The sequence below is a fragment of the Dermacentor albipictus genome, chromosome 10 (genome assembly GCF_038994185.2).
Source record: "Dermacentor albipictus isolate Rhodes 1998 colony chromosome 10, USDA_Dalb.pri_finalv2, whole genome shotgun sequence".
Lineage (NCBI taxonomy): Eukaryota > Metazoa > Arthropoda > Arachnida > Ixodida > Ixodidae > Dermacentor > Dermacentor albipictus.
The window spans coordinates 46,920,378-46,942,748 of record NC_091830.1 but is presented as its reverse complement, the minus strand read 5'-3'; the positions used below and the strand labels follow the sequence as shown (position 1 = coordinate 46,942,748).

Here is a 22,371-nt window from a genome sequence, read left to right as displayed (position 1 = left end):
CGGCCGCAACCCAGGAACCGTGTCTTTCCTGTCTCCTCAGTGTCCGTGCCCTGCCGCAGAACCCCTGAACAAAGGGAGGCGGTCTGACCGAGCTCCGCAAGTGCGTTTCCATGCTTGCTTTTCATTCGCACTGTCGAGCCACGCATTGTGATCCTCCACGCTGTCCGTTTGTTCTTTCGCCTGCGAAATATCTGTCAACGTCTGCGCATTGAATTATGAAAACGCACAAAACGGAGGCACTGCGCTTTTATGGCGCGCAAGTAGTCGGTAAAACCAAGCTTGGAAATATGGTTCGAGAGCGTGCGCTTGCCTGCACTTGTCTGGTCTCGTTCGTTATACTAACTCACGCCTTCATACATCAAATGCGCGTTAGCAACCGTCAAAGTGAGTACATTCATTCATTCTTCTTCCTGGAAGATAAGAATTTATGGCATCGAGAGTCTCGCAATTTTTATCAGCCTATTCATGAAAGCAGGACAGATAAGCTACCGCCTCGTCACAATCTTTGTCACTCTAAACAGGGGCCTCGTCGCCACCGGTCCACCCTATAAGTAAGCATTCGCTTAGGTACAATTCGTAACCCTGACGAATGATTACGTGGAAGCGAGATGCACTGCCAACTATTACAATCAGGGTCTCGAACCGAATCATTAACACTTCGGTTCAGTTGATTATGTTCACTACCACTTCGGAGAATTATAAGTCTATAAAGGTTCGCGAACCTGCTCGGCGAAGACGATTTTATCGTGCCCCATGGGGACATGCTGCATAGTACTACAGCCTTGTCGGCAAGCACAAATTTCACCAAGAGGAGCAGGATTTGCGAATGAAACACACAGGTATGGAGAAATTTTCATGGACGTAATTAGCATAAACAAATAATGAGCGAGAATCCCTGCATCACCGTATGGTGTGCGTTGCTTGCACACTTGTTACTTTGACAAAAGCAAAGACAGTTAATTTTCGCTTTGCTTCCGGTTTTCACTACAGGACCGAGGGTAGGCAAATTGTGGCATGTAATATATGCTGTCGGAGACAGCACGAATTCAGATTGCATATATAAAAACAACTTCAAGCTTCCAATTGTTAGCAATGAAGGAAGCCAGCATTCGACAGTTCGCTCAGTTTGCTGTTTCTTTAGAAGGAGGTCAGGACATTGATTGCGTCAGCGATGAATATGGAGGGTTTGTGCTGAACCATACGTCGTCCTTTGCTTTGTACGTTGCAGCTTATCTTGCGCTTGCAAAGGGCGGACAAAAATTCAAAAACATAGGTCGGCAAAGTAGACGCTACACACTCAAGCTAGCTCATAAATTATATTCTATGCTTAGAGCTTATTAAGGCTCCTAATCACCAAAATTCTATTCAGCCGGGATAACTGGGACTCATACTCACCAGAATTCCACTCAGCTGGGTCACTCGGATTCAGATTTACCGAAATTTCACTAAGCTGGGGTGACTCGGACTCAGCGTCACCAAAATTCTATTCAGGCAGGCTCACTCGTACTCACAGTTTTACCCATCCGTGCTCACGCAGACTCAGCCACTACATTCATACTCAGGCAGGTGTGCTTGGCCAACAGACCCTCACAAACTCAGACATTCTAGTGAATTAAGCACATCGCCGTTTAAAAGATCTTTACGCGAGGTTAATATATCGCCCATGCAAAGGGATTTAGGAAAGGACATTTAGGAAAAAAGTATGCACAAATGGTTGTGGTTATGGTGCAGCAGCAGCGAGGCTACCATGGCATGCTTAGCCAGCAATTGTTCTGCTTTGGCATCTCATATGTTTGAGCATTGAAGCAACTTACTTCCTGTACATCACCATGACTTCTGAAAAGAAATATGCATTACGCTCGATGTTAGCGATGCTGCAGATATTTCCACTAAGCATAGATGAAACAGGCTAGAGGGCTCTTTCTCTCATATGTAAAATTTTATTTTTGTGTCAGGATACATGCAGGCATGCCCACGTACGTGCTCACGTGTTTTTTAATAGTTCACAATAGAACACCGACCTTTCTTTCTGGCACTGTGCGACATTAAAGCTTGTCTCGTTAACAAAAGTGGACGCTGCTAAAATTGTGCACACAAGAAACTTGACATAAGGTAATGCCACTTTTGTCTACAATTCATGATTGCAACGCAGAAAGCCCAGCTCACCGTTTCGTTTTTTTATTATTATTTCTTTACTTTTGTGAGTGGGAAGGCATTGTGCTAGGCGCCGACAATTTCGTTGTGATCATCCTGATCAGGTCCTGAAGTCCTGATCGCTCAATACAATCGATTGTAGTTTTGACTATAACACTACGTAGCGCAATCGTAGCTGCGCAGTTCCCACACTGGCGCTGGTGATAGCCATATTTACTCTCAATCGCGCTGCTCGAAAACACCAAACACGGAGGAAGGAAAACTACTAGTAGTGAGACTCACGTGACCATCTTTAAGCACTGACATGAAAATATAAAGGAAAGGCTCTCGGGAAATGGGCCCCTGGGAACACATTATCGATCCCTCTTGGACTTCATTAGATCAGCAAATCTTTTTTAATTCATTTAATCATCCTTATTCACCCCCGTCGCATACCCCTGTGTGCCCTGAGGCATTTACCCTCGCATTAAAAAAAATCGCGACTGAAGAAATCGCATTCAGCGGCCAACATTATCGCAACTGCCGATGTGCTCGCTCGCTTCACGCGTGTATTCAAACTGACGTAGAACCTCGGATGCCATTTCCTGTCTCGTAAAGGTTCCCTGTCACACGTAAGCTGGAAAAGCGATACATTCATAAAACGTTATCATAACATTGATCAACAATGGTACATATAACTTGCACTCGATATATAATAATAATATTTTGGGTTTTACATGCCAAAACCACTTTCTGATTATGAGGCACGCCGTAGTGGAGGACTCCGGAAATTTTGACCACCTGGGGTTCTTTAACGTGCACCTAAATCTAAGCACACGGGTGTTTTCGCATTTCGCCCCCATCGAAATGCGGCCGCCGTGGCCGGGATTCGATCCCGCGACCTCGTGCTCAGCAGCCCAACACCATAGCCACTGAGCAACCACGGCGTGTTGCACTCGATATATCGAGCAGACGAAAATACAATAGAGTATAATTTTCATTTATTTTCGTGCCACATGTTTGTGATTTTCTTCTAAACAGCGCCCATTTCTCCGTAGGTTGCAACTGCCAATTTAGAAATGGAACTTATCCTAGGGGTATGTACTTTTATTTTTTTTATATTCCTTGGTGCACACCAGATACCCATATTTCGCTTGTTTTCTACGTGAGAGGAAACATTGACCCTAAAATATTTTAGTCACGTGCTTGCCTTTAAAAAAATACACAGTTGCAACGAAGTAGGATAAACGTCATCGCTGACCCCATGTCTTTCCCAGAACTTCCGTAATCTTTGTGGCTTCAAAAGGCGGAATGACCGCGTTCTTTTTTTTTCTTGTCTTGTTTATTAGTTTCACACTTATAATGCAGCGCAGCGTAAATCAATTGTTTGTTTGTGTTCGGCAGCGCATCAGCACCCACTACATGTGTTGACGAGAACGTGATTACGATAAAAGATCCACAGAGTGAGGTAAAAGAACTTGCTGGCTGAAAAATTCGTTCACTAAATGCAAATTTAGCTGTGAAAAACCTAACGACTGACCGCGCCGTGACAAACTACACAAAATGTCCATGCTCCTGTTTTAGAGAATTCCACAAAATGACCCAACAGGCATTCTAATGTTCACAAAATGTTGTAGCTCACACAAAAGTCTCGTTGAACCTCCGAAGCACTTAAATTAGCGTTGTTTGCATTAGTGACGCACTTTGAGAAGAGGGTTTTACATTTCGCTGAGGTAAAAAGGCTGCCTGTTTAAATAAAATAAAGCTTAAAGGAGTTATTATTATTATTATTATTATTATTATTATTATTATTATTATTATTATTATTATTATTATTATTATATTAAAATACATGTATTATTCAACATGACAACACATATCTGATATACAGAATGGAACATGAAAGGCACATATTAGCTGCAGCCACCGAAAGGAGCACTTGCCAGTCTATTTTAACTGCAGATATGGCATATCTTTCCACTAGGTGACATGTGATCGCGTATCGGCTTCCTTTGCGTAGCTAATACGAGGCTCCAACAATGTGTATCTTTTCGACGCTTCTGCGCGTTCACAGCCCTATACAGGCTGTCCCAGATAACGTTAGCCAAGCTGTTCAATAAAAAATGATTAACAAAACATAGTGAAAGAAACAACTGTGAGACCTACTGTGTTTGATCGACTGAACTTTGAAGACAGAACACCGCAGGTTTTTTAATTGTATATTGTGCCGTGTTTTTTTTTATCTCTATTTTCGTTGAACAGCTGGCTAACGTTATCAGGGACACTTAGTTTGTAACTTGCATGCCAGTAAATAAACGTCAACTGCTAGTACAGCGGCGACCTTTTCTGTCTCCTGCTTAATCCTTTTATTTTCAGTTCAGACGTTCAATCGTGTCTTATGTGTGAACCAACTAGCTCGGTTAAAAACTATTTTGACCATTGCTTACGCTTCATTGTACAATGAGCCATGGAGAAATTGGTGAAGCGCGTGACCCTCAGTTTAGATGTCGAAGGTCAACAAGGTTGCTCGCCGCAACCATATTGCTTGGCACGTTGAAAGCATTTCGGTTCATTACTTTGTCCAATAGACATTACATCCTTAGTTCCTTTCCGGTCCTATAGAAATCGATCAATTTGATCGGTAATTTTTATACCCTTTGTTAAACAATTTTTCATATGATTCTTCTCGTGTCAACGCAGTGCACAGTCTGTAAAGAAGATCGAACCTAGACTATTAGCCGCATTTTACAACTTTTGGCAGGCTTGAGACTCTGGAAAAAACAAAATTTTGGCTGGAAGTGTTGTGAAATCTCACCTTCAATGCTCCTAGCACTTTCTCAATAAAACGAAGTTCAGTTTATATTTTGGTCGACTCGGTTACAGGATCTTAAACAACAGCAGTATAAAAGAAAGAAAAGCTTCTGTCGGGTTGTATAATTTTTCGATCCGACGCCTTGACTGTTTTCACGATGTTTCAAACAATTGTAGATGCTGATTGGTACGTTTCTTTTTGGCATCTTGTTCACCAATATCAAGCGCAACATTTCAACTCTTATATTTTAAGCACCCCCCCCCCCGTGCAAGTGGTCTTATTCATTACTGTACAATATTGCAGAAAAGGTAACATTCCTGCACCAATACTTTACAGAAACTTAACACAGTTCGTGGAGGCTCCAGTGCCAGTTGCACGCACTCTACACTATTTGGCTTGCACAGAATAGCTAATTGAACTCAATATAACCATCACTTCGAGAGCCTAAAGAATGCCGACAACAACGCTCCCTGCACTATAGCAACCTACTAGTTTTCACCTTTGCGAAGCTACCATTTTCCGCGTAGAATAGGCACCACTATGGCTGGTACTGATGCCAATAAATCTGCATAACATTTTTTCCTGTGGTCACACTTATAGAAGTTGGTAACTAGGAGCGAGGCGAATATTTTGTATATTTCAGATTTTTCTATATGAGCACTTACAATAAACATGGCGAATTTTTACTTTCAATACTATTTCTTTAAGTGCTTCTTTATTGTGTCACTAAAACTTATCAAAATCTTTCGGAGCAATTATCACTGATTTACATCCTATAAAAGAAACCCGTCATCGGGTTATAAGTTAATGTGTCACAGATACGTTGCGACTAGTACGTCTCGAAATAATACCATTAAACATAATATCACCGAAAATGAGCACATTTTGAGTGGTAGAGAAACAGTTAACAGGCGCTTTGACGGTTATGTTCATTGACACCCACCCTCCGTCACTACACCACATGTAATCTTCGCATACCGTTAAAGATATGCAACCTCTATTGTGAATTTTAAAATTCTGTAAGGAACTGCATACATGTCATAACCTTTTCAGCAATGCAGATGATATATTGAAAAATGTGATAGGTAGCTATTACGTTTTTTGGCAATTGTAAGAAGCACAAGGAAACGTCAAATCGGAGGGCGCCACAGATCACGGAAAGAACTAAGGCAATAGCTAAAAGGTAATTTTCATTAGCGGGAATCTTTGATCGGACACGTGCTACATGCCCGTGCATGTATGGTGGTGTCTTAAAGTCATCTGAGACCCACTGAAACGGTCTCAAAAAGTTTAAGGGCGAATCTTTAGGCTTACCTAGAAACTGGCGACTCAAGCTCTCAAGCTCCTAAATTACGCTGATAAAATAAAGAAATCCCTGCGTCCGTTGATGTACTAACGAAATGTTACTCCACAAAATTCAAAATAGTCACGTTAGCGTTGTATTCAGATCGGGACAGACTCCGCAGCGGCAGCGAACGAAAAATCACGAGATCACGTGATTTGGCGGTCACTGCCTGTCGTTTTATTTTCTCCGTGTGCATTCTCTTCGTTTATGTTTTTCAGGGACAAACGAAATGTAAGACATCCTCCTCAGCCAATCGACGATAATGTGTTTTCCTGCGCAGACTGCAGCTGCCCGTGGAACTTGCACTTTGGAGACGTGATGGAGAACATGTATCACTACGACCCGCTAACGCGAACGTGTATCATGCCAGCCAGGGAGCTGAACTGCAACGCATTCGAGTCGCAAACCGTGTGCGAGCGGAAGTGCAACGTGACTACGCGCTCACCGCGGCAAAAGCACAAAAGCCGTAAAAGCCGTAACCGAAATCGATCTACCCAATGAAGGAACACAATTTCTGAGCGGAGGCGGTGCTGTTCAGACAATTACAAACTGGTTCTTTACCCACCCCAGTGTTAATGACTCATCTATACCCTAAATTATATGTGAGTGACGTGTGCCGCGTGTGCCAGCTGGAGAGGGCCACCCTGACGCACATCCTATGGGATTGCACCAAGTTCCCCAGTGAGGCTTCGACAAGTACAACGATTCCGCCGCGACCCGCGGCTGCGGCGGAATGCTACGACCACGAAAGCCAAACCTGGGCCGTCCAGCAGGTCTCGGCGGCTCTTGAAAGACAAAGGCCGAGCGAAACCGACGGAACGTTGCCCCCCAGGGCGACCGACCGCGGGAGTAACACGCGCTGGAGTTGAGTGGAGACCACCCGCTGAGAAGACGTCAGGGCCCGCGTCACGGCACCATTTAGTCATCGTGTCGTTCTGCAGGCTACTACATGAAGTTGTCTCTCTCTCTCTCTCTCTCTCTCTCTCTCTCTCTCTCTCTCTCTCTCTCTCTCTCTCTCACGGCGCCTAACGAATACCTCGAACATATCTGACTTTCGGGACTGTCTATTGGGGTGGTTTACGTTCCACTGCAATTAAGGCACATGAAGGCAATTTGTTAATGGATACAAACAAAAAGTGGGGAAGTATGGGCCCTCGTACTTGTCCACCTTTATTGATTCTACTGATTTGATTCGTTACTGATTCTGACTTCCATGCTGATTTGACTGAAGATGTATGCCAAACATAGCCTTATGTCTGAAATGATTCCGAATCAAAACGGTGCCCAAACCATTTCTTTTTCAGTGAGCAGCAAAACATTGTATACTTCCCCTGCTACTAGTAATCACCACGCGAACCCAAGGCTTACTTAGTGGTTAAAGCCAGCAGGTAGTGATCGCACACCAGCTAAATCAGACTACCATAATCTATCCTCATGATCTTCATTCATTTTGCTACTCTAGTGGACTTCTTTTTGTGATGAAGAGCAGGAATATTGACTACGCTGACTCAGCCCGAGCTTTGTGTCTACCTTCCTATATGTGCCACATCTTGCATATCTATTAAAGCGAAGTTGTTTGTGCGATTAGATGAACTCGAAAACTTTGTGAGCTTGTTTCCTTGTTGTCCTAGGAGAACTGTGTTATTCATGGTGTTTATATTTATAGTGAAGGTGAAAAAAACCTTACGGGATGCGCAGGAAATTTTTCAACTGCGTAGATTGTTTAGGGGTTAAATTGAGGTCATAAACACTTGTATTTTTTTTTACCTTCCGGGGAGCATTACATAAAATGCTTACAAATTTTACCCACTTTTCCGCCAGAGCGATATGTGGTATCAATTTCATATTGGCACTCTATGGGGTTATGGGTGATGTACACCAAAATTTTAAGGTGTGTAGGGTAATTACACTTCTTGTGTAACATTACTTGTAGAAGCGCCTCGGAAGTTTAGAAGCGTGTATTACGAACTGCGAAGAAATTTTGTATAAAGCTGTGAAAATAAAACCTGCCCAATGTTAACGTTCTGAGTGTCTTACGTGTGATGTGTAGCAAAGGCTTCAATAAGATAATTTCTTTACAGCCCTTGCAAAGAATCCTTAAGCAAGTTACCGAGTGCCTTGTGTGACCGTTGTGACTTTTATTTCTCAGTAGGCTCAAAATACGCAGCGTCCCACAGAGGCAAACAAGCGCATGCATTAATTATTTGCAACCATTTGTGTTTCTTGACAAAATAAAATATAACGATTACTTTTTTTTATTCGGTAACCCTTACCTAATTCAATTACGTTGTTCAGTAACCCATTACATGTTTTCAGTTGTATTCTTTTAGAAAAAACAAGCTATCACAGGGTGCGCAGCCTTGAGCCCATAAACCTGACGGGAGCAAGTTTCCAAAGGGACGAAAAAATGTTAATGCCTCCATGGGTTATCCCCATCCCAAAATCAGCCTCCTGCAATTACATCTCTATCACCTGAACGTGGCAGGATCGCAGATTACCACACGCCTCTTGGAAGACCGCCGTCAAAGCTTTTCGCTTATAATGAATTTCTGTCTCTCTCTTTCTCCCCCCCCCCCCCTGGGAGCGCTTTTTTGACAGCCTTCATGGGGGGTAGGAGCTGTTGTTAAATTCTTCTTCGCCCAGTTGACCAACAACGAGATCAACGGCAAACTTGTATAGCCAGAGTATAAAAGCAGCAGGAAGTATCTGTGGCTCGAGGGGCCCGACATAGCGATTACCTTCCCTATTCCCTGGGTATTTTTTAATATATTAGGGGAAGAAGAATCGACTGGGCCAAGTGGCCCACACTTCTATTCCTCGTTGTTGAAAGACACACTTAACCGAGCTATTCAAGCTCGGTTGCTGCTCTCGCCGCACAGTGGCGACATCCTTCGCATTACTATCGAAGACAAGCCGCCTTGGCGAAACGCTGACTGCACGTTGAGGCTTTGATTTTACGACCAATATTGATCGCCTTACATGCAATAGGATCCAACCAAAACAGTTTGAAGCCGATAGGTGTTTGGCCTGGTGCAGAAACTTAAGAACAAGCACGCGAAACTCAACTGCGAACCCATGGAATAAGACTATGCCTTTCTTGTGGACTGAACTCCTGGTGGTGCGATTGCCTGCATTCCGCCTGTGGGTTTGCTTCAGCAGTCTCGTGCCGACGCAATACACTGCTTGTCCTTTCCACTGAACTTACTGCGCACCAAAAAAAAACACAATGCCTGCATGTCCTAATTGTCCAGCTCGTGTTCTGGGCACTGATAGTTTCTTGTGGCCCTTACGCATCCTATCAAAGCAGTGTTCGAAGCGAAATAGACAAGTCTACCGGTTTGAGATCCGACCTGACGTATTTCCTGAGGAGTAACTGCATAAAAGTTTTTTTTTAACTGCCGTTAGGAGCACGCGCGCGCGCGTGTGTGTGTGTGTGTGTGTGTGTGTGTGTGTGTGTGTGTGTGTGTGTGTGTGTATGTGTGTGTGTGTGTGTGTGTGTGTGTGTGTGTGCATGCGTGCGTGCGTGCGTGCGTGCGTGCGTGCGTGTGTGTGTGTGTGTGTGTGTGCACGCGCGCGCGCTCTCGTATACATGACCATTTTGTATATACACATCTCCTGCACATCACTTCAAAATTGTGTAAAGTGCGCTGTGACATCACCATTGTCCATAACCATTGTGTACGATAAGCCGCTCCGTCTATGTATGCGCTGTAAGTGACGATTTACTCCATCTCCGCTTACCGCCTCATGGTTCCTGTGCACCGTCCTCCTCCACTTTCCTTCTCGCGTTCTGTTCGCCATCGCTGCCTTTCATCCCGCGCTGCACTCCACGTCCGCTCTTTCATCCTTTCATCCTTCGCTGTGCTCTTTCTCTCGGTTACGCCAAGGGACGCCGGCGTTCAACGCAGAAACGAGCGCCTAAGAGCTGCGCTATAAAACTCGAGCCATACGCGAGCATCCTTCGTACAATATCAGGCAACACTGGACGCTGCACCGTAAATGCTTTGCTACGCATGTATACGGCTCTCTGCGACTTCCACCTAAAATCAGCCTTCCTACGCTACGGGGAATTTACCAAACATAAAAGCACTCACTTGTACGCAAGCAAAAGCCCTGAGGATGTGCCTCGACCAATCGATAAATGCATCAAGTGTAGAAACCCTTGCAGAAAACCGACGCCAATCGGTTCGAGTGCTTCTGCAGCCGGAGTTTCTTCGAGTCCATATGCGTCTCGGTGCCAGGATTCCGGGTCATCCGCATGCTTCAAACAGAGGTCCTGTCACGCGTAGCTTTCTCCCGGCGAATTATCAAAGCGTTTTCACGCCGACGGTGTCTTCCGTGGAAATTTCTTTTGTGGTCAGCTGTCACTTTCGTGTCTGGGTTCAAAATAAATACACCCGGTCCAGTACTGCGATGTTTTGCTCTGGAGCATATTAACACCAGCTACAGGGCCCACATTCATATTTACAATGATGGCTCCGTTACGCCTACGCTATCCGCCATTGGTGCTTGGATTCCATCTGGGAGTGTTACCATCTCTGCCACTCTCAGTCACCGCACTTCACCTACAGCCACTGAACTAGCAGCACTGCGGGGAGCTTTTGTTTACGTAATAGACCTGACAGCTTAGTCTTGGGTCATCTTCGTCTACTCAAGAACGACCCCGCAGTCGCGGTTGTTGCGACGTACGCAGGAATAACTCGTCATGGACATCACACGCCTATGCAATAATGCCTGCAAATTGCATTCACAGTGTTGTACTGCGGTGGCTACCAGCCCAGGGCGGAATGCAAGAAGACATCCAGGATGACCATGGTATTGAAGCTGGTCACGACACTTCGAGAGACATGGTGGTCCAGATAGCTTTCTCAAAAATAGAAGCGGCGCCACTGTTATAGCACACGCTTGGCGTTTCCAGTGATCAGATGCACGGCACAATTATAGGCCCTTCTCAAATATCTCTACAGTCTATATATATATATATATATATATATATATATATATATATATATATATATATATATATATATATATATATATATATATATATATATATATATATATACGTGTGCGTGTGTGTGTGTGTTACTGTATGTGCTGTATCAGTGTATGCATCATATTCCAGGACATCAATTAAAAATTGTTCCTAACTGCTTCGACTGTAATAAACCAAAACTCCTGCAGTTTAACTAAATGAGCGGCGTATCAGTAGTTTGCTGCTAATTTCCCTTCTGCACAACAGCTCGGTTAGCTTTAAAAAGTGCGAGTTAGGTTGACGTTAGGTTGACTGACGCTGCATGGCTTTTTCGAAAAGTGCAACTCGCTACTCCCACTGACCTTTGAGTGTCTCAATGAAAAATTGTATGCAGTCACTTCCCTCATAAAGTGTATCGTAGTATACTGAAAAGATTTTGCGCCAAAAAAACAACACACACAAGGAGGTCCTAACTGTGTCAGAAGGTCCAAAAAGAAGGTCCAAGAAGGTCCTAACTGTGTTAGTGATACATCGGTTTTTCTTTACGAGGCTGAGCTGAAGTTTCTATCACGCCTACTTTGATAAAACTTTGCACTCCATGTTGCCTTGTACGCATGCGCGGCGTTTTGGAGGGCTATATATGTCGAGTGCTTTCACCCTCATGAAACAGTTGAAGTAGCGCCCGCGGTGTCGTCGTCTTTCTTGTGTGTGTTGTTTTTTTTTTTTGGCGCAAAATCTTTTCAGTATGCAAGATCACCAACTAGCCCAGCAGTTAACTCTTCTAAAATGTATCGTAGTACGACAGGCAAAGTGGCACAGCGGAGGCCATACACAAAACGCTTGGGCACACTGATCGCCAGAGCCTCAAACACCAATGGAAGCTACGCCTCTGTGCACGTGCATGTTTTGGGCGTGCACTCGCAAGAGCAAGTTTTGCCGACTAGTCATCGCTCCGGCATGCAAATGTGCTTGCTCATTGTGAACTGAAGGCGTATATCTAAGTGCAGGAAATAGGAATAGCGTATCAGAGATCTTGAGAACTTTTTTTTTTTGCTCGCGATCAAATATACATCGAATCCAGGAAGCGTTTCAACAACGAAAACCATTTGTCTAGTGGTTCGACGCTTATCGCCACCTTAGTAGTCATTCCCTAAACAATTCTCGCGTGAAGTGTTGAAGCCTTTAGATAGAAGGAAGCACCAAACAAATGGAATAAACGTACCTCGTTTTTGCTAACGAGTGTTTTCGCTCCCTTCGCAAAGTCGGACGTCCATATCTCATTGTCATGCAATTCCACATCTGACAATGTATTGTTTAATTGTGGTCAGTGGGCTCAGACTGTGGCATAACAATCTGTTATCCTGCCACATCGGCAGGCTATGCGGACAGAAAAATGAGGATTTTTCGCGCAGTATATAGACTCGATACTGTCTACAGAAGGCGAGCCCAAATGTGATCAACAAAACATGTAAACGCTTTTTTTGTTTTTTGTTTTTTTTTTTTTACTTTTATCGCAACAGTGCTCTCTGCTGGCTCCTGCGACAATGTGTTCTAGGCACGTGCGTCGCGCAATCATCATCACGTGAATTTCCTGGCATTCACGATTGCGATAATTCCCTTGTTTATCCTACCCCTTAGCTAGGACAGTAGGGATAAAAAGGCCTGCTTTAATAAAGCAATTGTGCTCTTGATGACGTATGCCTGTTGCAGTTTGAAATTCAGGTATTAACTGTTATATCAGCGAGTATTTCAGTTGAAAACAAGGCCGGCAGCCTGGCCACCTGTAAGGGTAGTAAAGATAGTAGTGCTTGGAAAATTATTTAGCGGTGTAACCTCACAAGAACGTATTGATCAAGATTGCATGATCCCATAGAGCCCAGCAGCCAAATTGACCGTAGCGCACCAAACGGCTGGCTTCAAAACCTGAACCATACTTTCGATTTTGAGCGCGCGAATTTTGAACCCGAGCTGGTACGCGTTACGCCGGGTGCGCAGATCGGCGCGGCAGTTGTTTTCGCTCCTACTGCTCAACCGCGCGCTGTCTTGGTGAGTAATCGTTTTTTTCGATTATTTCGTAGTATAAATAAGACTGCCAGCGATCTTTACAAGCCTCCACTGATTATGTCCTCCTTGAGGCGTGTAATTTGATAAAGTAGGCGCAAAACGCCTTGTGAAGTGAGCAAATGTTAATTTTGCTCAATAAAAGTGCTCGTCCTTGGCTTTTGATGCATTCATCGAATGCTGTGGCACCAGGTAAGCAACAGTACTTCCCGTACGAAGCTCCACAGGACTACACCAACTCGAAAAAGCTCATTATCAAGCACGTATCATTTTGGTACTTACCCCTTATAAAGGCGAAACACACGAAAGTGGTGTGGTAAAAAAGCGATGCTTGTCTCTCACCCAGTGATATATGAAGGAAGTAAACAAATTGTGAGATGTACCGGAACGGCACAGTGGGTAATGAGGAACCTGGTAACGGATGCCTGTATATTTATTTTAAACAGCTGGAGGTCTCTATCGCGCAATTGTTCTACGGTGCACGAGCATTCTTTTGCATTCCAACCCGTTGTAATGCGGTAGTCACAGCACCGCATCAAACCCGCGAGTTATAGTCAGCCACGCACGAGTCACCTGTTAAACAAAATACGATAAGCTGCTCACTAATGATAACAGATGCCATGATGTACGATACAATCGCCAGATACGCATACTATTAACATGTATAGTACAAGGTAGTGTAGCACACACTGGACGGGAACACTTAAACACAATGTTTTTCCTATTTTTGCAGAACTCTTTTAAAGTACACATTTCCCTGTAAAAGGTTCATAATCAGAAGCAGGTCCCCATGATAAGTTAAGAGTCGGGCTTAAATTACATCCACCAAAATATCGGCAGTTTTGTCACAAGGGCGAAGCCTTGAAAGCGATATGAAGGTTTACCGTTGCTCTGAAGCTCTTGGGAAGGTGTCGAATAATAGGCGGACGCGATTCGTTGGTGCTGCGGAGCACGTGAGGTAAACTGCGGCTGCGCACAAGGGAACAGCACCCTGACAGCTTATTAGGCGTATCGCGACACCACGGACGCATTCTCGGACGGTATCACTTTCGGTGCGCGCTTATTGGCTGGTCGAGCCCTACGTCACGCGGAAGCGGTGGCATCACCGAAACTCCCCGAGAACACGTCCACCTCGCGTGACGAGGTGGTGATGAGCCTCGCTGTCCTGCCATCACATTTCGATGGTGCACGAGACGAGACCTGAGGGTGAAATTGGCGGAGGCTTAACTTGGCTAAGCCTAGTGGATTGCAAAAGCAATCTTCTGTTCAGGTTGTAGAGTTCCATACTGCTCATCGAACGTGTAGATGCAGTCTCGTCGCCATTTAAAGCATCCACAAGGCTTGCTGTCGAACGATCAGGTGTCGCCAAAGTCACGTCAGCATTGAGAGCATGCATGATACTTGTAGATGCACCCAGATCAAGAGATGTTGAACGCATTCGCCTGGCTGCATAATATGCACGCTGTTTAGCTAAACGTTGCTGCCACTCTTCATCCGTTTCTTCCGCACGCCGCCGCTTCTTAGCTGCAGCACATCGTTGCAGCTTCACCTTATACACATCATCCGACATACCGTGGAGGATTCGCTGGGACGACTGCGACGACGCGACGAGACGAGTTGGGGGGCCGCTTTTCCACAGCTGGCATGACGTCACGTAGAGCGAGCGCCTCCCCCACGGCAGCGGCGCGCAGCTGCAGCATGGAGGATTCGCTGGGACGATCGCGACGAGCCGAGTTGGGGACCCGCTTTTCCACAGCTGGTATGACGTCACACATAGATGACGCTAAAGGTCACTGGTGGATTCTCCGGGACGACGGCCAAGAGCGGAAACCTCGAGCAGTATTGCTTTCGCAATAGAAAACCACCGCCATTGGTAGCTTCTAGCTTCGAAAGCACTGCGTGCCTCACAGGGTGCTTTGCACACAGCTTCTCACCATAAGCGCCGATGCTTCTGGACAGAACGATCATTCCAGTAGCGGAAGCCGCAATGTTGCCTTGGCAACGCAGCAGAGCCGATTGAGCGGGACGGGGCGGATCGCCTTCTTGGTTCTGTCGTCTTTTTTTGTGTGTGTGTGCCAAGCGCACTCCGCGTTCCTGTAGTAAGGCATGATCCGCACAGCCATCATCCGCCCCGTACAGTCAGGACACCGGCGTCCATGACGACATGGCGTTTCCCTGCCCAGCTTCCCTTGAATAAAAGCGGGATGTCGGCATCCCCTTTTCGAAGGCGAAAGCCGCAACAAAACGTTCTCTCCGCAGATGACCTGTGGAACAAGGTGATCTGTAGGGAAACAAATAACAACATACCTGGCCAGTACTTAGTACTTCCATCCAGGTCTCGTGTACTAATGTATGTTAAGACGTTCTGCGGTTTCCACTTATTCAGTGCACCGTACAATCTTATTCAGTTGTCGAATATTAGTGATTCGCGCGGCAATCTATTGCGAAAACTGACTGCTAAGTGACGCTGAAGGGATGAGAGTCGCGGAGCCCAGTGCCGTTTCCCAATTCCTTACCGGCAAGCTCCGGAAGGTCAAAAAGGCTCCAAGCGCGCTTCCAAGGTGTATTTTCTTTCTCTTTTACTAGTCATTAAACTGAGATGTTCTTTCTCTTACCTTCACCATCATGATTCAGTCTGCTATAATGTGCACATAATTACGACATGTAGAGATACATTTGTTGCATTTGCTAATGCAGGAGCCAGTAATCTTTCAGTCAGTGCTTTCTGATCACATCGGCTCTCTGCACTATGTATTCTGGCCTTACATCCCACGAATCGCTATATTGAAATACACGATAGTGATAGTGATAGTACATTGGTTGAGGGCCTTCTCTATCATCTTCATAGGCTACATGCCAGTGGGAATTCTTGAGAGATGGCTTCTGTTGAAAAAATTAGGTGAGTTTATTGCCTTATATGCCATCACAACCTAAGGTTTTGCTTCTCCGTGTGGCCAATGCCTGTGAACAAAGCGGTGGGACAACTCTCTATGCTACTGCATATATTGATCTGGAAACAGTAGCATACATAATTTACTTTTATATCCTTATTTTACTCAGGCAATAGATCTTTGAGACCTTGCACGAAAGTAAATAGTTGACTACTAGTTGACCGCAGGAACGAGAAGGCTACGCCCCCCCCCCCTCCCCGCCAAATTCCACGAAATCGCGCATGCGCCAGATGCCACTCCCGGGCAGCAGAACAATAAGCGCTCCAAAACGAAAAAAGGCTTAGTTTCAGTCCAACTGCCAATTGACACTCACAGCAGAAACGCTAGTACCGGTAATACAGCACGCATACGAGATGAGGGCTACGTCCAGCTCCCCTCGGCCGTCCAAACACACGCACAGTGAGCCGCAAAAGTTTCCAGGATACGGTTCACCCTGCAAATGTGAATTCCTGCACTGTCAAAGCATGGCACTTCTAATTTAATGAATGACTGTGTAGGTGGCGAAGGCTACTACAGGCTGGAACATTTTAATTCGGAGCCGCGTGACCACACTTGGCGAGAATTTAGCTTCTCGGCAGATCCCGAGTCCCGTAAACGTTTCGCGGTTGACGGAATTCTGTAAGTACGTGCAAACGTCTGTTGCACAGAGGCTCACTTTATGCATATGACGTTTCAAGGACAGGTTCAACTCTACGTTTGATGCATAGCACACCGAGCAAGAGCACTAGTACTCGTACTAGCACTCACATTACACAAATTACTATACATTTGTGTACACATACCTATAAGCAACAAGCATGTATAACGCTAACGACATATCTTGTTGATGTCGTTAACATTGTCGTGAAAACCTCTATTTAATTTGGATCACAAAGAAAGGACTCTTTTACCGTATCATTAAAATCACATGACTGCCTCATGTTTCTGGAAAGTGAGCTCACACCTTTAGAACCTAAGCGTCGCTGGCCGTATGGTCACAGTCTTTGTGACACATCAGTACCAGAGATTTCTTGTGAGAAGCTGAGTGGCTCTTAGTAGTAGATAGTGGTAGATAGTAGAAAAAATGTCCTGTTGCATCTAGTTATCGAAGGTAAGAGTAAGCAACGCGGTAATCTGCCTAAGTGGGATAATAGCAGGACTTCACAGGAAAAAAAATATTCTTGATGATGTGATAACACTTTCGTAATTGATTATCCTCAATGATCTCTGCTGAAGCCGTACATAAAAAGGACTGTAAGTATGCTTTGTAAGTAAATTTCCAGGCTTCAATGCAATAAGCTAAGTGAGAGTGAACGACAAAAATATATAAGATTCTCAACGCTTCCAAATCGGATTGACTCCGAGCCTTCGTCAGATAGGAGCATGAGGAAGAGAGCCTGCCATATAGCCTGTCGATATGAAGCTTCCAGTTAACAGCTTAATTAGCGCAGCAAGTGACGTTAGCACAGGAAGCATAAACACGCCGATTGCCACTTTCGCAGTCATGATCACACAGGCGTCTGAACACCAGTCAGACTTCTGAGGCCGAGTATAACAGTAAGACAGAACTGTGTAATCTCATTTTAATTCGTGTGCAGGTATTCACGGTTCGCGAATACCTTATTACCTACAACTTTCCTTCCTATTAGGTCTGTTTACCAACCCGCTCGTAATAAAGCACGTACTAGAAACGGTTAAGTCCAATTGGCCAACTCTCACTATGTGTGCCGCGAATAACATCATTGGAATTCATGAAGCACGAAGTATGGAATGACTTGCCACTTCTCATAAATTCTGCTGAAAACTTTAGAACGTGACAAATACCAATTAGCTGCAGAAGATAACGTGCGCCCCATATTTAATTTATTTCTGTTGCGTAAGCAATGCAAACATTTATGCAATGCAAATACGAACATTACACCATGTAATGTTCGTATTTGCTTTTTACGTTGTTTTGTCGTATAATTTGTGTGTTGAGGCATACTATATTACACTATACGTGCTTTCTTTGTGTCTGACATGCAAAAGCAGTTGTATTTGATATATCATTAGCCTCTTAGATATGGGCCTAACTATTTTTGTATTAACGTATCCAGTTCAGTAGAAGGAAAGGTATAGATGTGCTGAGCAATCGAATAAGTACATCTGTGGAGCCCCTTCAGCATAACTATGATCATGAAGTAGTCACCAGTTGACTTCAATGCAGTCACTCCAAATTGTTGAGCATCATTTCATGTTTAGTATTTATTTCAGTAACACAGTCAGTGGAATTAGCCGGGCCGCCGGCGAAGCTTATATTGCAGTGGCGTGCACTTTTGTGCGCATTCGCTCAGGCTGATGTAGCAGTTGCACTCTTCGCATGGTCCTCTCCAGCCAAATGCCTCGCACCGCCCGACAATAGAATTGTAGAAGAAAAGTCTCCGTGAGGACGAAGAGCATGGTGCACGCGTAGTAGGCTTCCAACAATCTGCGTAAAAGCACGACCAAAATCTTCAGGACAGAGATGATTATTTTTTTACCCACTTCTCCCGTTCTGGCCAATTTCATTTTTTTTTTCAATATTCGAGAAGATGTCGGAGCATCACAAGGTATTTCATTGCTGCAATGGCCACCACCCTTGCTTGTAGTTTACGCATCGGGTACCAATTGTGAAAAACAGTTGAGAAAATGTGCTGTGTAGTGTCAACCAAAAAATGGCTGCATCCTTTCTTCTACAATGACAAGGCTTTGTTCCGAAAGCACTCTAGCACGAAAAGCAGAAAGCTCGCGCATTCTCATGTAACGTGTGAGCGAATTTGTCTTTTCACTGGCCGTGACACCCATTAACGAATGTTCGCGGAAGTTCGCGTAAACTCTTTTTTTTTTTTTGTCCTAGCACCCGTGAACGCTATTTTGTTATTCTGTTTCCCTAGTTGCCTATCCAGCTCCCTGCATCATTAATTTTAAAGCGAAGCTTCCTTTGTGAAGCGCCCTGCGCCTCTCTTTCTGACCGTGGCTGCTGCCTGCAACTGCTGCTCGTGCGTTCTCGCCGAATACCTCAGACTCGGACAGACGGAAGGACGGACCGATGGACAGATGAACAGATGGACGGATGGATTGATGGGATGGGATGGGATGGATGGACAGACGGACGGACGGACCGATGGATGCACCGAAGGGTCGACTTGTTAGATAAGGAAATGGCTTGTTTGGTTGGTTACAAATTTGATGAGGTGGCGCCACTGTGCGTGGCCTAAATAGGTGGGCATTTCCTAAAAATCAAATTGTTAACGCATTGTGGTGTCGTCTCCCTTTTGTCCTTGTTCGCTGGCGCTAAGTATGCTTTCCAAGTCAGTTTACCAACATGCCCAACAAATGGCGATGCATTAACCACATCACGAAAGCTTTGTCTGACATAGATTCCAACATGTACGTGTATAGAGAGAGCGAAAAAAAAACTTGTTCTTGAAAGGAACTCTCGTCAGCCGTTTAATTATTATCATCTTTGTGCGTCCACAATTTTTCAATTTGAATTTCGTTCTGTCGTGTGCGTCTGGTTCTCGTTCTCGTCTATCTACCATGAGCAGATCAAAGAAACCGCGCACCAATGTCCGTTTAAAATTTGCCACTTGAGAACATGCCGATATGGGGTAGAAGTAATAAAGGTTGAAGCTTGCCTCGCTAAGTTAAGCTGCCCAGAAAACGAAAGCAGATCATACAGGGCTAACAAATAGAAAGTTTTATTTTGTTGGCAGCAGTAAAGAACATTACAACCATCTCATCAAACTTCAAACAGAAACATTCGCCTATGGTTCTACAGCTCGGTTAATTTATAATCATCACAAAGCCGCACGGATAACTTTTGAAGTACAAAAGTCTTCCTTATTCTGTGATGGGCGTGTGACGTCATACCCCCGATGACAACTCAGTAGAATATTGTTTACTGGGAGATACTGACATATTGTACAGCAACCTTTCTAACCTTCTAGAAACATCAAAGGTTGGTACCATGTAGGTAATACGAAGCCAGAAAAAATTCAGTAATATAGCAGACCTCTTGGGTAGGTGCAATCCCGAGGCCCTGTAAAATAAGTGTATGCATAAAAACAAAGTCAATTTTTGTTACATCGCAACTTTGCGCACTGCATTCTGTAACAAAAAAACCACACATGCGCTGAGAAGCTGGCAACTGTCGATAATTAGCATTCGACATTGCATATATGATAATTGAGCGCGGAATAACTTATGAAAGTTGCTTATTTAGAGTGTAAGAGGCTTGTGTAAATACAGGGACGGATTATCTTAAAGTTTGGTATTTATTACACATGTAACCTGCCGAAGAGAAAACAACTGACAAGTTGTTTTTCTTCTAAACTCTACAATGCAGCTGCATATTCTTGTCATACGTTTCTTGGCCAATAACCACAAGCACTATAGCGATGATTTCATTGCAGTACAACGCCCCTCCCCCCTCCCGCTCCTCCTCTGACAGGTTCTCTAGTTTCCTGCTTGTCCTTTGATTCCAAGACGAGTAATGTGGACCGGTCCCAGCGGAAATTTGTAATTCCAAACTCGAGAGACCCGCACATGATGAAACCAAAACTGGGCCGGTACCGGAGACTCTTTATTCAATGGTGGGGACTTAGTGGGTCCACCCGCACACCAGCGTACGATTCATGACGTAACTAGGGTTTTAATGTGCCTCGAAGCGTGAGCCTATCCTGCACGCAGTGCATTCGCGAGTATCGTGATAATGCTATCGCGTCACAGTCGTTCAGTTATAATACATAAGACTAGCCTTTATGCTTTCTTCCTCGGGGTTTGGCGTCGGTGTCTCACCGAGCAGATGCAGCGGTGCGTCTTTCACACAACTGTTACGAGGAAACGGTCAAGCCCGAGGAACATTAACGGGACAGATGACATTCACAGAACACGAGCCTCAAAGACTTCATGGTCACACACCGTAGTGGGGGACTCCGGATTAATTTCGGCCACCTGGGGCTCTTTAACGTGCACCCAAATCACGGTACAAGGGTGTCTTTTTTTTGGGGGGGGGCATCTCGCCCACATCGAGATACGGCCGCCGCGGCCAAGACTTGATCCCGCGCCTTCGGGATTAGCAGCACAAAACAAAAGCCACCATACGCCATCACGGCGGATGCGAGTAAGGTTGATTAAACGCGTGTCCCTGCGAGCGTCTGAAGCAATGAACATGCATTCCTACGCTTAATACTTCTATGTACATGCATCTTTGGTCGCAATGCATCCATCACCACTCGCAACATGACGCATTCGGCTTCAAGTCATCACTGCACCCAAGTCGAACATCACGAGGTATCGTGAACTTATGTTTGTTTAGGCAAATGAATGTTAACGATTTCTTACGTTTGAAATAAAACAAAGTTGTACGAGTCAAAGGTATTGTTGCACTACATTTAAGTGAAACGGTTCTAGGAGGATTGGCTTAACGCAGGTGTTAGGTGAATCAAATCTCCTAACTATTTACTTCAACATACTCGTGCACGTTTTCTCGTTGTTAATACAAGAACTAACACTGTTCACTTAGAATTTACTTTCCTAAAATGGCTAATCATTCCATTACTTTTGTTTCACTCAAAATAGTCGTGCTATTCTCACTAAAGTGGGCGAGACAGGTTGTATCTCTAAATTTGAGAGCGGAATCACGGTGAATTACCTATATTAGCGAAAACCATGTTCTCAACGTTGCCAACTTTCACTGCAGGCTTCTCTTTTCTTATTTTCGGAGTTCCATCTATAAGCGAAGTCTTATTTCGGCAACACCTAAGTACTTCACTCTACGCCCAAGTACTTCGCCTACTCTACGCCTAGGCCTAAGTACCGCACTCTACGATTGGTGTTCGCCTATCCGTTTCACTACTATTTACACAAAATTTTGCCCTTACTGCAGCGCGGTCCAGACGAAGCAACAGCAAGAAAAACAGCAAGGACTGCACCAACAAGCAGAACGTTCATGTTCTTCTGCGCAGGAGGTGAAACAGCTATAAATGCACAAAACGCAATAGGTATTTTTTTTTTTTGCTCAGGTCCTGAGCTAGGCCTGCAGACATGCATTCGCAGGGCAGCTGTTGTAAGACAATTGCTTACGCACGGTACA

At 44.7% G+C, this 22,371-nt stretch overlaps 1 protein-coding gene and 1 long non-coding RNA gene across 4 annotated transcripts in view; one reads left to right on the top strand and one right to left on the bottom strand.

Annotated features, from left to right (window-relative positions):
* The first annotated feature begins 237 nt into the window (after positions 1 to 237).
* LOC139050882 (uncharacterized) overlaps positions 238 to 22,371 on the top strand; it is a 29,505-nt gene continuing 7,371 nt past the window's right edge. The window contains exons 1-3 of one of the 3 annotated variants that reach the window (XR_011509110.1): positions 238 to 384; positions 3,192 to 3,230; positions 6,571 to 8,315. Coding sequence is in view for 1 of the 3 variants with exons in the window: in XM_070527691.1 (XP_070383792.1) it covers positions 288 to 384; positions 3,192 to 3,230 (136 nt within the window). In the remaining 2 variants the exon portion in view is untranslated. Of the gene's footprint in view, positions 385 to 3,191; positions 3,231 to 6,508; positions 8,316 to 22,371 lie in introns of those variants that run through there. The other 2 variants (XR_011509111.1, XM_070527691.1) reach the window with 2 other exon arrangements.
* On the bottom strand, positions 18,486 to 22,257 carry LOC139050886 (uncharacterized). The gene is made up of 3 exons (XR_011509113.1): positions 22,160 to 22,257; positions 20,290 to 20,316; positions 18,486 to 18,723 (listed from the first exon to the last, which is right to left on the bottom strand). It is a non-coding gene; the product is annotated as an uncharacterized lncRNA (long non-coding RNA).